General features: G+C 41.8%; 1 protein-coding gene across 1 annotated transcript in view; it reads right to left on the bottom strand.

Moving 5' to 3' along the window:
* Positions 1–5,978: 5,978 nt before the first annotated feature.
* CFAP54 (cilia and flagella associated protein 54) overlaps positions 5,979–20,814 on the bottom strand; it is a 174,323-nt gene continuing 159,487 nt past the window's right edge. Inside the window, exons 67-69 of the mRNA XM_029078670.1 lie at positions 18,802–18,946; positions 12,487–12,561; positions 5,979–6,270 (exon numbers count right to left, since the gene is read on the bottom strand). Coding sequence (XP_028934503.1) covers positions 6,151–6,270; positions 12,487–12,561; positions 18,802–18,946 — 340 coding nt within the window. The 3' untranslated portion in view covers positions 5,979–6,150. The remainder of the gene's footprint in view (positions 6,271–12,486; positions 12,562–18,801; positions 18,947–20,814) is intronic.

Genomic DNA, 20,814 nt, shown 5'->3' with positions numbered 1-20,814 from the left:
CCTGCAGAGTCCACATTTCTCTTATTTCATTCATTCATTCAATCGTATTGATTGAGCGCTTACTGTGTGCAGATCACCGTACTAAGCGCTTGGAAAGTACAATTCAGCAACAAAGAGAGTCAATCCCTGCCCACAACGGGCTCACAGTCTAGAAGCGGGGAGACAGACATTAAAAGAAGTAAACGGGCATCAATAGCATCAACGGAAGTAAATACAGTTATAGATATACACAGAGAAAAACAAGCAAACAGGCATTAATATAAATAAATGGAATTATAGATGCGTACGCACATGCACAAGTGCTGTGGAGAGGGAGGGTAGAGCAAAGGGAGCGAGTCGGGGAGATTTCTCTTGAAATCTCTTTCTTTTGTCCTCGTTCTAGGCACTTGAGCAATGACTCCGCGTCAGGAGGACCTAGGTTCCGATTCTGGCTCCACTTGTCCGCTGTGTGACCCTGTGCGAATTACTTAACTTTTCATTCGTTCATTCATTCAACAGTATTCATCGAGCGCTTACTACGTGCAGCGCACTAGACTGAGCGCTTGGAATGGACAATCCGGCAACAGATAGAGACCATCCCTGCCCGACGACCGGCTCGCAGTCTAATTGGGGGAGACGGACAGCAGAGCCAAACGGAACAAAACGAAAACAAGACAACATTATCACGATAAGTAGGATCAAGGGGATGTTCACCTCGTTAGCAAAATAAGTGGGGTAATAAATAATATATACAAATGAGCACAGTGCTGAGGGGAGGGGAAGGGAGAGAGAAAGGGGGCTCAGCTGAGGGGAGGTGAAGGGGGAAGGGGGAGGAGCAGAGGGTGGAGGGGGAGCAGAGGGAAAAGGGGGGAGCTCAGTCTGGGAAGGCCTCTTGGAGGAGGTGAGCTCTCAGTAGGGCTTATACTTCTCTGTGCCTCAGTTACCTCATCTGTAACATGGGAATTAAGACTGTGATCCCATGTTGGAGACAGACTCTGTCCAACGTCGTATTTAACCCAGAGCCTAGTACAGAGCCCGGCACAGATACCGTAAATAGAAATCATTCACTCTGATTCTGTGGAAGTAGAATCTGAGCCCGGGGAGATTAAATCACTTATCCTAAATCAGCCAAACTAGCACGGGTAGGTAGCGGTGTTGAGCATCCACCAGAAAGAGCAATGAAAGCACATTAATTCCAATCAAATAACAAATAACATCCAATCAGAAATACTGTAACTGTTTATATTGAAAACGCAGTTTAGGGATGCCAATCCAGCAGAAATAGTATCTCTGAGGACATCAGATCTAAGGTGATACTTAGACTCTAGAATTCCAACCCTACTACGCTTTATCTGAGCCATCGTGCAAATTGCTTTATAGCTAGTCTTATTTTTAATGATGATGGCATTTTAGAGGATTTCTAATTATTATGTCAAGATTGATAAATCAGGTTGATTTAAGTACGCCAAGAACGCAGCCTTTACTGAGTGATGTAGCCATTACAAGAGGCCAAACTCAGCGGAGTTCTGGGGTGGTTTTTTTTAAGTGTATTAACTGTTGAAAGACCTATTTCATGGCAAAAAGAGGCAAAGAATTTAATGCATTTCCACGAAAAGAAAACCACTGTTAGTAGAAATCAAGAAATCCAGAGGACTGTGATTCAAAAGCACAGTCAACAAGCACAGTGAGATCTCTTTATCGGCCAGGACAGGGAGCTCACCGTCCATCACTATGTAGTTGTAATTCTGATCACTTTTCCCTTGGTGCATCTTGCACACACCGAACCCAGTGGTCACTTTTTGGTCCCTCACTCAGCTGCAGGAGAGCTGCCTGCAGTTGTTTCTGTGGAAGTACAGTGGTTGAGGGTCTTGCTTTTTGCCCCCTTCTCTTCCAACCTTCCCCTCTTAGCTGTTTTGCCTCTAGGCCCACTCGATTGTCTCCCAGGAGGATACCAGAAGACACACATCACATGTCCTCTTCCCCTTTGTCCCTGCCCTATCAGGGAGATTAGCTATCAATTCAAGACAGGATGAAACTGTTCTTCCCTTGGCAAGGTCAGGACCCTGACCACTTTATCCATGGTATCTGATCACCTGGAGAACGTGGGAATTTATTCATTCATTCATTCATTCAATTCAATGTATTTTATTGAGCGCTGACTGCTGCCTGTCAAAGTATCTATAAGGTATTGTCTCCGCTGAGAACCAGCATGGTATAGTGGAGGGAGCGTGGGCCTGGTTGTCAGGCGGGCATGGGTTCTAATCCCGGCTTCCCTACTTGTCTGCTGTGTGGCCTTGGGAAGTCACTTCCCTTCTCTGTGCCTCCGTTATCCCACCCTCCCCTCTAGACTGTAAGCTCACTGTGGGCAGGGAATGTGTCTGTTTACTGTTGTACTGAACTCTCCCGGGCACTCAGTAGAGTGCTCTGCACACAGTATGCGCTCAATGAAATGAATCTCGAAAATGGGGATCGAGACTCACATGGGACAGAGACTGTATCCGACCCTGTTTACTGATTCCACCTCAGGGTTTAGTACAGTGCCTGGCATATAGTAAGTGCTTAACAAATAATTATTATTTGTTATTATTACAGCTGTCCCAGCTGTATATATGGAAGCCCTGTATTACCTAGACTGGAGCTAATCTTGACAACCAGGGGAATCTGTCGGGAAGTGCTCGATGAATGCCACTGATTGACTAATGAAAGACGTGTCTTCCTCTACCAAAATTCTCTTTTCCTCTACCAAATACTTAAAGGCTTAAAAATCATCTGTAAAAGCAAATCCGACAGGAAGCAGTTTATTTGCAATTATTCTTACGTTTTCTTCAATGCTACAACGGGCTGCATCTGAAATAAGAAGTCTATCCTTCTCACCTCAGCTTTATAACTAATGAGTCTAATTAGAAGCTAAAAAAAACCCCCATCGTTGCCTCAATTGCTTTGTTCTAGTTCTTGCCAAGCACTCTTAATATCCGTGAGTTTATGACAAGAAAATCTGTTGCTATGGAAATTTGGTGTCACATTTTCAGCACTTAGGATTTAACTGAAGTGTTGAGCAAGTGGAAAATCTGGCTGTTTAAAGGGAAGGCTTTTTCTTTTAAATTAAGGAAATATATTAAAAACATATGATAGATTGACTTTAGTATTATTTTTTGTGCTGTTGACAGGCGCCTGAATTTCGATTCGGAACCTCAGTCCCAGTAATAATAATGCCATCGTGCTACTTCACATTTAAATGACAGTCTCAAAGAGTTTTAAAAACATTCATTCTCACGTCCGGGTGAGGGAGTCAATTGCGGTTCCAATCACGAACAGAGATGACAAAAGAGGAGCAGGGCAGAGTCCACCATCTCTGGGTATAATCCCTCGGGCACACTTTCCAGCTACACCAAAGTCAGCCATCAGATTTCCACCGCCGCTTTCCAATAAACTAAAGCCCTGCTCTTTAGGCTTCATTTCCAGCCCCTAGTCCCGCGGTGGAGATTTTGTAAAATGCCCTCCCACCAAGAACTGGATTGAGACTACTAAAATCACCTTGTCTTCACGCCACCGAACAGCTGGCGGGTGGCAAGTTCCGCAGAACGTGGGCTTGGGTCGTGCTCAAAGCAATCTCCTGCAGGTCAAAGGTTTGGAATCCTATTACCCATCATTTTAGCAGTTCAATCTCTCTCTCTCTCTCCTTTATCACTGGCTATTATAATTAAAATAATCGGAAAACATAGCTACCGTCTTACTCTTACATATGGGTTGATTTAAATGTTTCTTTTTAATTTTTCACAGTTCAAACCATTTCATTTCCTCCCACCTAGACTCATCGACTTCCACCCGGTAGAGTTTACACATTTGACAAGATATGTGCTGATCTTACTTCAGCCAAGATGAGTGATTTCTGGAATCATCTCTCAGAATGGAGGAGCTGTGAACACAAGAGACTGGCAGAGAGGTGCTACAGGGGATTTTCTCAGTTACAGCAGCAGCCATGAACAACAACATCCATAGTAACTGCAAAGGAAAAGAATATATAAATGTGCTGAAATTATATCTGTAGTGTGTATAATACAGACATTAAAAGAAAATCATCCAGATTTGGTAGTTTAGGTGTCTATTCCTCATGTCGATAGCACCTGCCGCATCCTGGTCTCAAAACAACTTAATATCCGTGGCTCAGTGGAAGAAGTAGTGTGGCTCAGTGGAAAGAGCACGGGCTTGGGAGTCAGAGGTCATGGGTTCGAATCCCAGCTCCGCCGCTTGTCAGCTGACTGTGGATAAGTCGCTTCACTGTGCATCAGTTACCTCATTTGTAAAATGGGGATTAAGACTGTGAGCCTCATGTGGGACTACCCTGATTACCCCGTATCTACCCCAGCGCTTAAAACAGTGCTCTGCACATAGTAAGCGCTTAGACACCAACATTGCTATTACTATCCTTGGCTCTGTCCTGACCCCTTTCCTCCCAGCTCCTGTTTTTAAGACAGAATAGCTTGGTGATCTAAGGCAGCAGGCCTTCAGTACAGATGCACAGGTTGGGCTTGAACGGCCTCGGAGACCACCGAAGCGACTTGGAACTTGAAGCTCTGTACCGTAAGCTCCTCTTAGGCAGGGTACAAGTCTTCCAGCCCTGTTGTAATAATAATAATAATAATTGTGGCATTTGTTAAGTGCCTACTATGTGCCAAGCACTGGGGTAGATACAAGGCAGTCAGGTTGGACACAGTCCCTGTCTCACATGGGGCTCACACTCTTAATCCGACTGTAAGCCCGTCAATGGGCAGGGACTGTCTCTGTGCGTTGCCGATTTGTACATTCCAAGCGCTTAGTACAGTGCTCTGCACATAGTAAGTGCTCAAATACTATTGAATGAATGAATTTTACAGATGAGGTGACCGAGGTACAGAGAAGTTAAATGACTTTCCCAAGGTCACACAGCAGATAAGTGGCCGAGCCTGGATTAGATAGAACCCACGTCCTCTGAGTCCCAAGCCGGTGCTCTTGCCACTAGTCTGTTCTGTTTCTTTTGCAACTGTACTCTCCCAAGTGCTCAGTATAGAGCTCTGCACGTGGTAGGTGTTCAATAAATACAACTGATGGATTGATTTCAGGGTCGGGCCTGGGAAATCTACCAGGTAACTAGCCACTGTGGACTGGCTAACCATTATCAGGCCAGGGCTTTTGGGAGCTTTTGACACACCTGGGAACCCATTGCTTTTAAAACCCCCTAGTGACTAGCTTTTGGATAATGAAATAGCTCTGGGCGGGGAACGCGACCGCTAATTCTTGTCTGTCCGTCTCCCCCGATTAGACCGTAAGCCCGTCAAACGGCAGGGACTGTCTCTATCTGTTGCCGACTTGTTCATTCCAAGCGCTTAGTACAGTGCTCTGCACATGGTAAGCACTCAATAAATACTATTGAATGAATGAATAATTCTGTCGTATTATCCTCGCCCAACGCTCAGTACACTGCTCTTCACATACGTTCTGCATAAATGCCGTTGCCTGATCGATGGAAGTGAAACACCCGTTGTTGAGTTGGGATTGTCTCTACCTGTTGCCGAATTGTACTTTCCAAGCGCTCAGTACAGGGCTCTGCACACAGTAAGTGTTCAATAAATATGATTGAATGAATGAAACACTTTCTTTTCAGGCAGATCATTCAAATGCAGGCAGGGTCTTCTCAAGGGAAAATAGTTTGGATAGTTAAAACTTCACTTCAGAAGAGAGTGTTATCTTAACCAGGCCACAGCAAGAGACACCTGGCAGTCCAAATCAAATGGAGTCGAGTCTCCCGTCACAAAGATTCTGCCCTGATCAGCATTTCTTTTTTTAGTATGCAAATAGAGTCTCCAGGCTGACGATCTTTTATTCTAAAATATGATTAAATAACTCTATTACTTTTTCCAGCTTTTCACTCTTCGCTATGACTGTAAGAACCTCTCCTTTATTACAATTCAAATTTAATTAGCAGCCACTCGGTAAGTTAATATGAAATAATTACTTAAAGCTATAGATGGTCAAAAACTTTATTATAAGAGTATTTAACTTCAGAAAATATGTTTTTTGAAAAAAAAACACACCACTTCTGATAGCTTCTGAAACAAGATGACAATTCTTAAAAATGACTACCAACTCTCATGAAACATTAGAAGACTATCAGCTTCATCTGTAAAGAAATGATCAAGAGAGAAGAGATGTAATCCACTGGAAAATGCTTCCTCCCAGTAAGACACAGCCATTAGACAAATCAAAAAGTTTCTTCAAATTCAATATAGACTCCAAAGAGATATCAAATGGAACCTGAGAAAGGGAAAGAAGTGTTCATTAAAGGATCGCTTTTTTAATCGAATATTTACCAGAAAAAACACATTTTCTAAACTATTTCAAAAACACTTCCTCTAAAGACTATAGATGAAGACATTTAATTCCTACAGGTGGGCTCTGAACATTGCTTTTTAATACAGATGATTACTGGAACAATGTCAAAAATGAATCTGTACAATTTAGAGCTCATATTTTCAACAGGAAAATGGTGTCCAAAAATATGTGAACCCTCTTAATTGTTTAAGATGAATTTAGTTATTGAAAGATAAAATTAAGTTCAATTAAAATGTTTTTCATATTTGCCTGATTCAGTAAGAAAAATACTATGAAATGAGCAGTTCCATGAGCCTAGATTAAATACCCTCCTTTCAGCTGGTTCCCCCAGATTCCTCCACCCGACTTCATGCATACAAGCCTGATTTAAATGTGAAGTTCTCCTTCAGTCATTTAGTCCCGCAAGGGCACCGATGAGAAATGGAAACCAAGTGCAGTCTTTTCCTCCTCCTCTCCAATAGCACGATACACTTCACTCAATCACAGAACAAACACATTGATCATATTTATTGAGCACTTCCTGTGTGCACAGCACCGAACTAAGCACCTGAGAGAGTACCATATCACAGAGTTGGTGGACACATTTTCTGCCCACAAGGAGCTTACAGTCTAGAACTGAACTGAATGAACCCAAAAGTCAAGGTTTATTTTTTTAACACTGAAATTAAAATATACCGGTCATGGGAATGGTAAAGGTAATGCTTCCTCTTTTTGCCTGAGGAAGGCATGCAGTTGAAAGGATATTTACAGTGGAAAAATCCATTTGGTCCTGAAACTGGTTGGGGAATCACTAATAGCGGACATAGCAAACTATGTTAACGGGGTTTACTCCTGGCAGCCAAGACCTCTGCTTAGTCACTTAACTTCTCGGTGCCTCAGTTACCTCATCTGTAAAATGGCGACTAAAACTGTGAGCCCCACGTGGGACAACCTGATTCCCCTGTGTCTACACCAGCGCTTAGAACAGTGCTCGGCACATAGTAAGCGCTTAACAAATTCCAACATCATCATCATCATCATCAATCCAGGATCAAGCTCAACAGGGAATAAGGATGTAAGGAAGCCTGCCTGCCTCCCTAACAGACAGACAGACTGCATTTTGTATTTTCACACCGTCGTCCATTACTACTTATTAATCACGCCGTCGTTCCGGGAGGCGTGGAGAAAACCTCCATCCCACTGACGACGTCCAGATGGAGAAGAGGAGGGTTACGAGAGAGCTGTTTCGCTTTCCGCCTTTAAAAAGAAGGCCCTTACCTACTAACAGAGAAGAAATAGAGGAACTGACCCACAGGGAAAATAAATTATTCTTAGAGGAGAAAAAGCTGTATCCCCTCAGTCCCTTTATTAAAAAGAAAAAAAAGCAAGCCAGGATTTTTCCATTTCCATGTCGACAAGGCAGTCAGAGAATAAATTTAAAATGCCTCTTCGTACAAATAGAAGATAAGGAACAAGATCTGATAGGAGCAGCACCCAGAGAGCAGCCAGCTATCAATCCTGCAGACCCCTATGTCAAGCAGGAACCATGCCCTGGCTCACCATGACGGGGCTCCCCAAAATCCCACTGTTCCATCACAGAGCAATGACTTTCGGCTAAGCCACCCACTCTCTGACAGAAATAACTAGCCGCAAATTATTTGGTTGAAAATCTGGCTCTGAGTGTTTGCACGTTAAGAAATGGGTTCGGGATTTCATTTTCCTACTTAAGCATTCATTTTGTGTCAAGCCGATCCACCAAGAGGTTCCCAAAGCTGGTCTCTAGGTAAGGACTCGGAAGCTGACACTCAAGTTGAAAAACATGATTTAAATGTTATATTCCAAAGAAATATATATTCTTAATAAATATGATCAGAACTATTTTTCATTCATTCATTCATTCGATAGTATTGATTGAGCGCTTACTATGTGCAAAGCACTGTACTAAGTGCTTGGAATGAACAAGTCAGCAACAGATAGAGACAGTCCCTGCCATTTGACGGGCTTACAGTCTAACTGGGGGAGACGACATCTTGAGAGTCTGCTCATCGTGAGTACCTTTGGAGATGATAAAGACCTTAGTTATTCCTTGATTCATTCCATACAGTTTAGGCACTTTCTAGGCATCTTAGAGTACAGTTCTGCTTTCCAGAAACTTACGATCTAACAAATTTAAGATTAATAAACATGTAATCATATATACGCACTTCAGGTTTTAAAGTTGAAGGTTACTTCCTTGAGTGAGGGTGAAGTGTTTAGTCAGGAAGAAAAGCTTTGTGACAGGTCTAAGAATGATGTAGTAGGAAGAAAGTTTATCCAAATATTGGAAAATAGCATAGAAGAAGGCTCAGGGTCAAGAATGGGAGAAGCATACACAAATAGTCCAAAAAAGGAAAAAGAGAAGGTCGGGTATGAGGGAGGCCTAAAGGGGGATAGAATAGATGGAGTGTCAGTCCCATGTGGGACAGGGACTGTGTCCTACCTGATTACCTTGTATCTACCCCAGTGCTTAGAACAGTGCCTGGGGCATATCTGTGCTTTCTTTCTGTGGGAAAGTCCTGCAACCGACAGTCGTATTTACTGAGCATTACTGTTTGCACAGCGCTATACTGAGCACTTGGTAGAGCACAATATAACAATATAACAGATACATTCAGAACTGTTGACTTCCAAGTCTGAGATTGGCTACCGCTTTGGGAGTAGGAGTCATCAATAAAGTTGGCCCTGATAAGTGGATAGAAAAACTGAGAGATTCTGAACAGTTGCTAGCTGGGAGCAGAGACAAAAAAGTTTTCAAAAATCATTTCCCTTCACTAGACCAGCTGTTGGTCTCCTGCCCCTACTCTTTGTTGTGACAGTTGATATTTACTGAGCTCCTCCTGTGCTTATTGACTTCATCATTATTAATAATAATAATAATAGTGATAATGGTATTTATTAAGCACTTACTATGTGCCAAGCACTGTTCTAAATGCTGGGGTAGAAAGAAGGTAATTAGGTTGTCCACATGGGGCTCACAGTCTTAATCCCCATTTTACAGATGAGGTAACCGAGGCACAGAGAAACTAAGTGGCTTGCCCAAGGTCACACAGCAGACGAGTGGCGGAGCCGGGATCAGAACCCACGTCCTCTGACTCCCAAGCCTGCGCTCTTTCCACTAAGTTATGCTGCCAACAGATCCGTGGGGAAGGCCGTGGGGTGTTTCTCTAGGGGAAGAAAGCTGTGCTTCTCTGTCACTCATAAACACTTTTCTCTATTAGTGACTTTCTCTGTATATTTTCTGAATTTTCTATTCTAAAATCTAGCAAGTAGAAATTTGGAAATCTACGGGTAAGAGGAAAATACAATCTGAACACCATTTAATATCGTGAAAAATGGTGATTCATCTATGAGGAATTCCAGTGGAGATATATTCGATAAAAGATAGCTAAGATAAAGTAACACTACATGGGATAACCAATATCACTCTCATCACTATCAAAGAACAGAAAACACAATTTTTCACAGAAAAACTTTTGAGAAAAGAGATTATAAAGGTATTCTGATGAAGGTATAAGATACTATTATTTCAACATTGTATTTTCATGATTATAATAAAAAATGCTTTAACATGGTGCATAAATTACTTTTCTAATAAATATGAAAATCTGGGTTCAAATCTGAGAACCCAGAATAGGAGCTGGTGCTTGAAATTCCTGAACTGGAAAAAAAGGCTAAAATCAAATTAACTTAATTCACAAGTAATCAGATTTCAGGTGGTAGTAAATGACCCAAATATTGTAATTTTATCTAGGTTGGTCCCTCTCCAGAGTTTTGGTGAATTTAGTAATTAACATAATACAAATGAATGAATGATTTGCAAATATCCTGGGAACGTGGTTTTTGACCTTCAGTACAAGATATAAGCTTCAGAAACAATACGGTGTGTTTCTTTGGGTCTTTATATGAAGGGACTCCCAGGACCATAGAGTAATTAATTGCTTTTAAATCTGTGAAAGGATTCGGAATTTAGGAATCTCTCCTGCCACGGAAACTCAGGAATATCTGCCATGGCTTAACGGTACATCGCGATACTGAGAGCCAGATTGGTGTAAGTATTGCTGGGTGCTGTTGGTATTTTAGCTGTCAGTAGAGAATACGATCTTCACAATTGCATCAGGTTTCAATTTACCTCCAAATTCTGCCACAGTGCCCTGGATCTCATTGTAAAGACAGTGATCCCCAGGGCTTTGGAACGCATTTGACTGTATACAATATCTCGGCTTTGTGATGAATGAGAGTATATTACACCTTGACACTACTGCTCACAAAGCGCCAGAGAGTCAAGCTTTCTGAAAACGATATGAACAGCTTAGCCTTTCCTTAGCATTTTGAAAAGTATGTTAATAGCTTGGCCTTTTCTCTAGGTTTATTTTTTTAGTTTGCTTCCTTAGCCAAGCTTGACAGTTGGAACAACGAAAGAATAGGATCAGTGTCAGCAGAGTGATTTAAAAATGACGTGAAACTGATATCGCACGGAATCGTTTTCCAAAGAAGGCAAGCATATTAGCAAATTTGTATTCAGCAAAGTACACAAGGTGTTTACTAGGCATTTATGTGCTAATTCCTGGGTGAGGTCCGTGATTATTAGATTGAACACAGTCCCTGTCCCACATGGGGCTCAAAATCTATTTTATCCCCATTCTGCAGATGAGAAGAGAGGCCCAAAGAGGTTAAGCGCCTAGCCCCAAATCGAACAGAAGGCCAGCGGCAGAGCTGGAACTAGGATCTGAGTGTCCTGACTCCCAGTGCCGTGAATTCACATCACCTGAGAACGAAGGTTCGCGAGACTGGAAGCGGCTTGCGGTCAGTGAAATGTCGACTGTACTCTACCAAGGGCTTAGTACAGTGCTCTGCGTAAAGTAAGTGCTCCCCAAATACCACTGATCGATTGATCCAGGAGAATAACCCACACATTACTGCCCTTCCTCCAGAATGCACCAGCTAGTGACCGGGGTCAGGAAAGGCTGTATGTACTGAGGAAACCCTGAGGCGACTCTTGAGCAGGTCAAGCCCACCAAATATATTCCCAAAAACTTAAATTCTCGATAAATAACACTGGTTGATCTCTGGTGGAACATGAAGTATGAAACATCCACAGTCCTAATTTGAGCCAACAAAAGATATTATCTCTAACACAATAGTTGAGAAGCAGCAGGGCTTAGTGGAGAGAGCACAGGCCTGGGAGTCAGAAGCATCTACGTTCTAATCCCAGCTCCTCCACTTGTCTGCTTTGTGACCTTGGGCACATCTCAACTTCTCCTTGACTCAGGCATTTCATCTGCAAAATGGGGATGAAGACTGGGAGCCCCATGTGGTACAGGGATTGGGTCCAAACTGATTAGCTTGTAACTACTCCAGCATTTAGTATGGTGCCCGGCACATAGCATGTACTTAAATACCATAAAAAAGTATCAGCGGCATAATAAACAAATAATAACTATTAAGGATTTGATCCTTGCCCTCTGGGACCTAGCAGTCTCAAGGGGAGACGAGGAAGCTATCACACGTACAGAAGACTACACTGAGATCCATACACAGAAAGAAACCACTGATGGTCCTCTGTTCTTGGGAAAGGGAAACCTTAGATAGGGAAAAGACCTTCAGCAGTTTCCCCGTTTTGATTTTACTCAATTCAGGGAACCCATTCTCTCTGTAAAATCCAGAAATACCAACGTTTCACTTTAGCATGTCCAAGCAGACTTACTGTCTACTTTATTAGACGTCTATGCACTTGGATCTGTGACATCTGGGCATTTGGTATACGCCCCACAGCACTCATGTAAATATCTATAAATGCTATATTATACATTATCTGTATTAATGTCTGTCTTCTCTTCTAAACTGTGAGCTCACTGTGGGCAAGGAATGTCTACTAACCCTGTTATATACACCCAAGCACTTAGTACAGTGCTCTGTACACAGTAAGTGCTCAATAAATATCACTGATTGATTACTGGTGGTCAGATGTTACATATTTTGTGAGGCAAAATGAAATCTATGAAATCTAGAGAGGATTTGGTTCTTGCAACTTCTGCTTTCAACACCCTCTGGAATGGCATTTCTAACACATCAGTGAAACTGGTGCGGAGAAAGAGATGGTTTTAAACTATAGCTACGTACCTCAGTTAGTGGTAAAGTATCTGAAACATCCAACAGAAGACATTTTACTTCAGTACAACATTCTTTAAGCTTTTCCTAAAAACAAGAAAGCAAAACAAAACAAAAAAATCAATGAGATAGCATCCATCCTCTCTGGTGAAACCCTGGGTGCTTTTTATTAAGTAAAAAGTTTGTTGAAGGCAGGGGATATGTCTGCTATACTGTACTTCCTCAAGCATTTAGTATAGTGTTCTGCAACACAGTAAGTGCTCAATAAGTACAACTAATTGCAGAGTGGCTTAGTGGAAAGAGCACGGGCTTGGAAGTCAGAGGATGTGGGTTTGAATCTTGGCTTCACCACTTGCCCGCTGTGTGACCTTGGGCAAGTTACTAAACTTCTCTGTGCCTCAGTTACCTCATCTGTAAAATGGGGATTGAGACTGTGAGCCCCAGTTGGGACAACCTGATTATCTTGTATCTACCCCAGAACTTAGAACAGTGCTTGGCACATAGGAAGCGCTTAATACCATCACTTTTATTATTATATTTCTTTTTTTTTTCCTTTGTGGCCCACAGTTCTGTCAGTTATTTGTCTTTTTTGCAGAAGTTTGGATTTAATATACCATAATTAGTTCATTAGGAAAACCCAGAAGCAGCATTGTATTTTGGTGATTTGCATTTATTAATATTTCTCTTGAGAAATAAACAGAGGTATTAAGTCACAGACCAAAGTAGTGTAGTATTTCTGTGCTTAAAGTATTTCAAGTGGTAGTATTTATTAAGTGCGTGTGCCGACCACTCTACTGAGTGCTGGGAAAGAACTGGGGAACTAGGCCCGATCTCTGTCCCTTTTGGTGGCCCACAATTTTTCCAAATGACTTTCCCAAAAGTTTGGGCCTCTGATTCATAAAAATCCTCAGTGAAACAGAGCATCAGCCCCACTCTCCATAGCACCACTTCTGACAACCTCAGTCAATCCAAAATAGCCTCAAAAGAAAATAAGGTTTACTTCATTTGTACCTTTTTGACTGGTTATCAGTCAGTCAGTGGCTGAAGCCATTAGAGTCGCAATGACTGTCATTTCTTCATCATTGTCAAAGTGACAACATCTACATCATTGATCACTTGTTATAATGGATAAAGAGAAATGTCCCATGATAAATGATAAATGACTCCCAGTTTGAAAATAAACATCTGCTCTGCATTGGCATTTATTATGGAGCATACATTCCCTTGGCATTATGTCTTAAATAGACCTATAGAAACATCAGAAATTGTCCTCTTTGTGTGTGTGTGTGTGTGTGTGTGTGTGTGTTTGTGTAGTAGAATGGTAGAAACACTGTCAGCTTTGCCAATAGAAAAAAAAAAGCAATATAGGAGGAACCAACAGAAAAATGGCAATGCTTTTGCAGGAAATACCTAATGGCTAATCTCCTGAAGTATTTTTATTCCCTAAAGAAGCATTGTGGGATCTACACCTGAAATATCATGCTGATCCAGGGAAGAGAAGATCGTAATCCACCAGGAACCCCACCTCAGCTTTACTGGGAAAGGTGAGGTGAGGGACAGGCAGGTCGCCTTTCCTTTAAATCAAAAAGGTTAAATCTCAAGTTTGTGCCTTGATGGAGGGGGAGTGGGGCCCCGAGCCGGGACAGCCCCGATTTTGGACTCTGTCAATAAGCTCCAGAAGCACGGTAGCCATCATCATGACACCCATATCCCATAGGATTCTCAGAGCCTTCTCAGATAGATTAGGGAGACGACTAGGGGTTACTAACCTCCGGACAGCTATTGCCCACCCAAAACCCGCTTCTGCGTAAAGTGCGGTCCAAGTAGAGACTTCTGCAGCTCTCTCTTTAATGGCTCTAGGTTAATATTAAGAACACGAGAAGACACGATATGCTACAGCGCTTAGTACAGTGCTCTGCACACAAACAATAAGCTCTCAATAAATGTGATGGATTAATTGATTGATCGATGGTCCAAGGGTGCACCTAGCCTTCAGACGCTAGCTTTACCGAGGTGATTGGGTGGGCAAAAGCAATCCTCCTGGAATTGGAACCGGGAGGGGAAAACCAACGAACCTAACCTCCACAGATTCACGACGCTACCCTCGGGAGCTAGACGGAAACGGACAGGAAACGAAGCTACAAAATGACAGCTTCGCCGCGGCCAGCTCGCTCTCCATTTGGACCCTGGGTCAGACAGGACACCTGCTCATTCTTAGCTGTGGGATAGAGACACTGTCTAATCTGCTTACCTTCTATCTATCCCAGCCATTAGCACCATGCTTGATGAGTAAACACTTAACAAATACCACTGTAATTACTATTATCATCATCATTACTCTTATTATTATAGGGCTGGTAGTAATTCATTCATTCAATCGTATTTATTGAAGGCTTACTGTGTGCCGAGCACTGTACTGTTTGAGAGAGTCCAATATATCAGCAGACACATTCTTGCCCACAATGAGCTAATTGACCTTTTGTTTTTTGTAGTGCATAAGCTGCTTGAGGGCAGGAAATGTCTCCCTGAGTGTTTACTGTACTCTCCCAAGCACCTAGTACAGTGCTCTGCACTTTTAAACATTCAATAAATATGACTGATTGGTTTGATTGTGTCTATGGAACAGGGATTTTGCAACAGCATCCATTCTTCTTGCAAATCATTTATTTTCCTGCCTACTCTTTTTTAGGTTTTTCCCAACGAAAATTAAATTCTAAAATTTAATATGCTCATGTTGACTTTTTGGGCTATTTCTCCTCAGAAAGTATGTTAATGCTGTGCCCTCTGGAGCTGCAAAGGTAAAATGGACTTTATTGTTACTTATTACTTCATACTATTACATTTAAGTCAATTTTTATTGTCCATTGTTTAGATGCCATTATGATGAAAACAGAGAAGGTAGACCAAAACCCCACTCCTACAACAATATTCAAAATTCCCACTTTGAAAAATTGTTAAAATAGTCTTGTATATTTCCCCTCCACCAACGTCATCAGTATTTGTTGAGCTCAGAGCACTCCACTATGCTTTTTGGAGTACACCATTAAAACAGAAGACACGGTCCCTGCCCTTGAGGAGTTTACAGATTCTTTTTTCCCCCCTCAATATTTTGCTTTTTCAATTATCTTTTGTAGAAATCACAATTGCAAATAAGGTCTTTTTATACTCAAAGGAATTAGAGCCTCAACAGGTAAAAATAAAAAAAGCCCACGAAAAAAACTTGTGATATGCTCTGGTCTGAACCCAGAATATAGTTTATGCTCCAACATGCTAGTAATATCTCAAGATTTGTGTTCTCATTCACAAAGTATCGGAGTAATATGCATTTCATGGAAATGGAGTTTATAGATCAAACAATGTCATATACATCAGAACTTTTGAAATATTAGTAACCTCCTCTGGGCAAAATCCCAAGTAATTTGCTTCCCCTTATTTACATATGAATCAACTCCTGGGCTCCATGTGATTTAATAATCAAATTAAATAGGAGCAAATTATACTAACTGCAAAAGAAAATATGGGCTTCATTGTAACTTCAAGTGGCTTCCAAAGACATATTTGCTATTTCTTAATTAAGTTCTTGGGCTGATTTTACAGGGCTTATCAGGGTGAAAGCCAAAATTGAATGGAACAAAGGTTCTATGTCACTATAGGTGCATCAGTACCTCTATAGGGAAGTTCTGGATTTACCTAGGACTTTAGAATAATAGCAGTATGGCCCAGTAGATAAAGTAGATGCCTGGGAGTTTGAAGGTCCTGGGTTCTAATTATGGCTCCCCCACTTGTCTATGTGACCTTGGGCATGACCCTTCACTTCTCCGTCCCTCAATTACATCATCTGTAAAATGGGGATTAAGACTGTGAGCCTTATGAGGGACAGGGACTGTGTCCAACCTGATTTGCTTGTATTCACCCAAGCCTTGCACATAGTAAGCGCTTTAATGCATACTGTTATTATTATTGTACAAATAATATCAATAATGACAGTAATAATAGTGATACTCAATAAATGCTTGCTATGTGCTCAGCACTATACTTAACACTTGGGGACATACAAGATAATTAAATCAGACAAAATCTCTGTCCCACCTGAGGCTCACAGTCTAAAACAGTAATTCAAAATAGAAATACGAAATACTCCCCTCCACATAATCATCATCATGATATTTGTTAAGTGCTTACTATGTTCCAAGAACTGTTCTAAGCCCTGGGGTAGATACAAGGTCATCAACTTGTCCCCAGTGGGGCTCACAGTCTTAATCCCCATTTTACAGATAAGGTAATGAGACACAGAGAAATTTAGTGGCTTGCCCAAGATCAAACAGAGACAAGTGGCGGAGCTGGGATTAGAAACCATGTCCTCTGACTCCCAAGTCCGTGCTCTTTCCACTAAGCCACACTGCTTCTCAGCTATCTGCATCTTTTCTAGCTTCTCATACTCCCACACCCATTGAGAAAATGGTATGAGAGAAGAAAGAAAAAAGCTCTTTAGGGCCTAGATCATGTTACTAGCTCTATTGTACTCTCCCAAGTGTGTATTAAACTGCACACAGTAGGTACTCCGTAAATACTACTACTACTACTAATAATAATAATAATGGTATTTATTAAGTGCTTACTATGTTCCAAACACTGTTCTAAGCACTGGGGTAGACACAAGGTTATCAGATTGTCCCACATAGGGCTCACACTTTTAATCCCCATTTTACAGATGAGGTAACTGAGGCCCAGAGAAGTTAAGTTTCTTGCCCAAGATCACAGAGCAGACAGTGGGGATGAAGACTGTGAACCCTACTTGGGACAATCTGATTACCTTGTATCTACCCAGCGCTTAGAACAGTGCTTGGCACATAGTAAGTGCTTAACAAATACCAACATTATTATTATTATTATTATTAAGAGGCAGAGCCAGGATTAGAAACAATGGCTTCTGACTCCCAAGCCCATGCTCTTTCCACTAAGCCATGCTGCTTTTCTTGAAAAAGGTCTCAAGCTAGAAAGTTTATAAACTCCAGTCCAATATCAGGAACCAAGTTTCTCTCTCTCAAAGTCCAACTGAACTTCTAATTTTCTCCAAAAGAGAGTTATGTCAAACTAGCTAGAAAGTTTAGGCAGTAGAATTTATTTAACAGAGGACAAACACAACCCATATCTGGCGTCTGAAGTAACTGGAACTAAAAAAAGAGAATCCCTGCCGATGGACAAACGTTGTGACACAGGGAAACTAGAGCAATTAGATAGTAAAAATGGTAAGATTTTTGACTAGAACTAAATAGTTACTAGAACTAAAAGGAGTAAAGTTCTTTTTCTGATGGAAAAATGTTGTGATACTTAAAAGAAAGCTGGAGTAATTAGAAAGTAAAAATAGTCAAGAGAACATTGTGCATATAAGCCTTGATATCAATGCATCCAACCTGTTTTGTGCCCTGCTCATATTTGGGGACAATGTTTCAAATAGTTAAATTAGCTAGTTCTAGTGGCAGCATAAAAAAGTACATTGTTTAAACAAAGCGGGTTATTTGTGTCAAACTGGAAAAACAGATATTTATTTTGAAAAATATTATACCAAAAAGAAGTTGGAGGAGTTGGAAGGGAGGAAGAGCCTTTCTGAAATCAACCCTCTGCCAGGAGGTCTTCAATCCATCAATTATATCTATTAAATGCTTACTGTGTTCAAAGCACAGTACTAAGCACTTGGGAGAATTGATACACATGTCACCCTACCCTATATGTTCCCAACTTCCACTTTGACACTTTAACGTCACCTAAGCACACGGCTCCTCCCTTCTCTTCCCCCACAAAATCAATAGCCAATAAACACGCGTAACTGTATCGAAAACACAGTAGGAAGTTCCTTTTGAAGTTCTTGAAGATATTATTCTAAATGCTAATGAACAGAGATCAAATTAAGGGACCTGGAAAAGATGGTGACAAACTTTGCAGGCTTAAAATAGCATTGACAAGATTTTATTTATTAAGACATTGCCTTAGAAAGATTTACGGCCTTGCTTTACAGAAATTGCGGTTATGTCCTCTTGGGACGGGGGTCACCTTAATCTGCAGAATCACAAAGACTTGTTATTTTGAGGCAGTGGAGGAAATACTCCCTGTGCTCTAAAAGGCTGGGGTCACATGCAATATTTCAAGTGAAAAGATAAAGGTAAAAATGCACAAACCGAATGTTTTGTGAAAAGCATATGCCCTGTTGAAATGAAGGAAAAAAATAGAAAAATGTGTTTATGCCGTTTGATGTAACAACTTTCCCCAGGAAATACGGAGCAAGGCAAATTGCATAGTTAACTTTCTGTTTCCAAGTTATTTACTTGCCTCAATCTCTGACTTTTCCATATCAATTTTGGATGTTGATGAAGAGATTTCACTTTCTGCATTTGGAGAAATATCAGTGGGTGTTTGTAATGAGATTTCAGCTTGTTGCTTCAGGTGTGATAATTTCTCACATAAAGAAAGAACTCTAAAAATAATGCAAATCGGAAAGAATCATAAGCATTTCATTTTATAATCCCAACCACGAGGTGTTAATACAAGGCCTAGTGTTTTAAAATATACATCACCACACAATTTGTCTGTGTTGACAGACATTGCAATTGTGGGTTTAATACGCTCAAAAATTTGTAAATCCTTGACTTGATTAATTCACATATCAAAGATGGAAGATGAGATCTGCCGAACTGAAAGGCACAAATGGCCCCTTACACTCAAGCTTATTAAGTATTTCAGCTCCAAGTTCAAATATCACTGGAATGACAACTATGAATAGCCTGGTATAACGGAGTTACAACCAGAGAGCCTAAGCAATTAAAACTGGAATGAAATGTCGTCTATGGTAAATAGAGGACGAAATGATTTTAATGAGCTTATAAAACATCGATTTCCCTAAAGCATTACTTCCCAGTCCATCCCCATGAATTTCCCAAAGAACCCAAGTCATATTTACCTCAGATACCCAAATCTCCAAAGAGACTGACCAACGGAGCTTTCAGGATTATCTCTAGAAGGTGTGGGGCTTGTTCAGCCCACGGTAAGTGTTCAACAGATACCATTAAAAAAAAAGGGACTTCCAACAGTTGCCTCTCTGTGAGGCTGGGGTTGACGAGCTGGCAAGTATAGTCATGGACTGAACCTCAGAACCCAGAAGCCCTTTAGCTGTCTTGGAGCACCAGGAAAGCTTCACTGTTCAACAAGTGGGAATGATGGGATTTAAAAAAGGAACGACGCTTCTTATATTTCTCCACTCTCAAGGTTGCTTGTGTCGTTGCTGCTTCCTTCCCACGGCACTTGACCCATCTCCTCACCGTTCAAGTCTCTCAGACAGTTTAGGCTCCAGAGAGCTAACTCTGTGTGGGACAAGGTGGGACAGGAAGAGAGTTTGCCCATGTCCAAGTCCCCAGTGCCCACTTCCTTCTCCTTCCTTCCACCGTCATATGTGCCAGTAGCTTTAAAGAGACCTATGCATCGAAAGGGATGATGCCCCCTCAGGCATGGGAGCTGCGCTGAGCCCCATTGTACTGGGACTGTTTGCCTGAGGAAGGGAGACTTTGAACAGTGAAGCTTTCCTGGAGCTCCAAGGTGGCTGGTGAAGAAGCCAAGAAGCTTCTGGGAACTGGGTTCAGTCACCAGCATGGTGTAGTGGATAGAGCCCGGGCCTGGGAGTCCGAGGCTCATGGGTTCTAATCCCTGCTCTGCCACTTGTCTGCTACGTGACCTCGGGCAAGTCACTTCTCTAGGCCTCAGTTTCCTCCTCTGCAAATGGGGATCGAGACTGTGAGCCTCACGTGGGAAAGGGACTGTGTCCAACCCGATTTGCTTTTATCCACCCCACCGGTTAGTACAGTACCTGGCACATAGTAAGCATTTAACAAATACCGTAATTATTATTATTACTAGACTTGCTAACCTTTCTCCATTCCCAACCTCTCACAGCAGAAGCTGTTGGAATTTCCTTTTTTTAAGGAATTTTTTAAGCATCAACCGTTTGCCAGGCACTGTACTAAGCACTGGGGAAGATACACTCTAATCAGGTTGGACACAGTCCCTGCCCCACAGAAGGCTCGGTCTTAATCCCCATTTTACAGATGAGATGACTGAGGCACCTCAGAGAAGCAGTGTGGCTCAGTGGAAAGAGCACGGGCTTTGGAGTCAGGGCTCATGAGTTCGAATCCCAGCTCTGCCACTTGTCGGCTGTGTGACTGTGGGCAAGTCACTTCACTTCTCTGGGCCTCAGTTCCCTCATCTGTAAAATGGGGATTAAGACTGTGAGCCCCACGTGGGACAACCTGATTCCCCTGTGGCTACCCCAGCGCTTAGAACAGTGCTCGGCAC

The sequence above is a fragment of the Ornithorhynchus anatinus genome, chromosome 14 (genome assembly GCF_004115215.2).
Source record: "Ornithorhynchus anatinus isolate Pmale09 chromosome 14, mOrnAna1.pri.v4, whole genome shotgun sequence".
Classification (NCBI taxonomy): domain Eukaryota; kingdom Metazoa; phylum Chordata; class Mammalia; order Monotremata; family Ornithorhynchidae; genus Ornithorhynchus; species Ornithorhynchus anatinus.
Note: the sequence above shows the minus strand (reverse complement) of the source record. Positions and strands in the feature narration are given on the sequence as shown.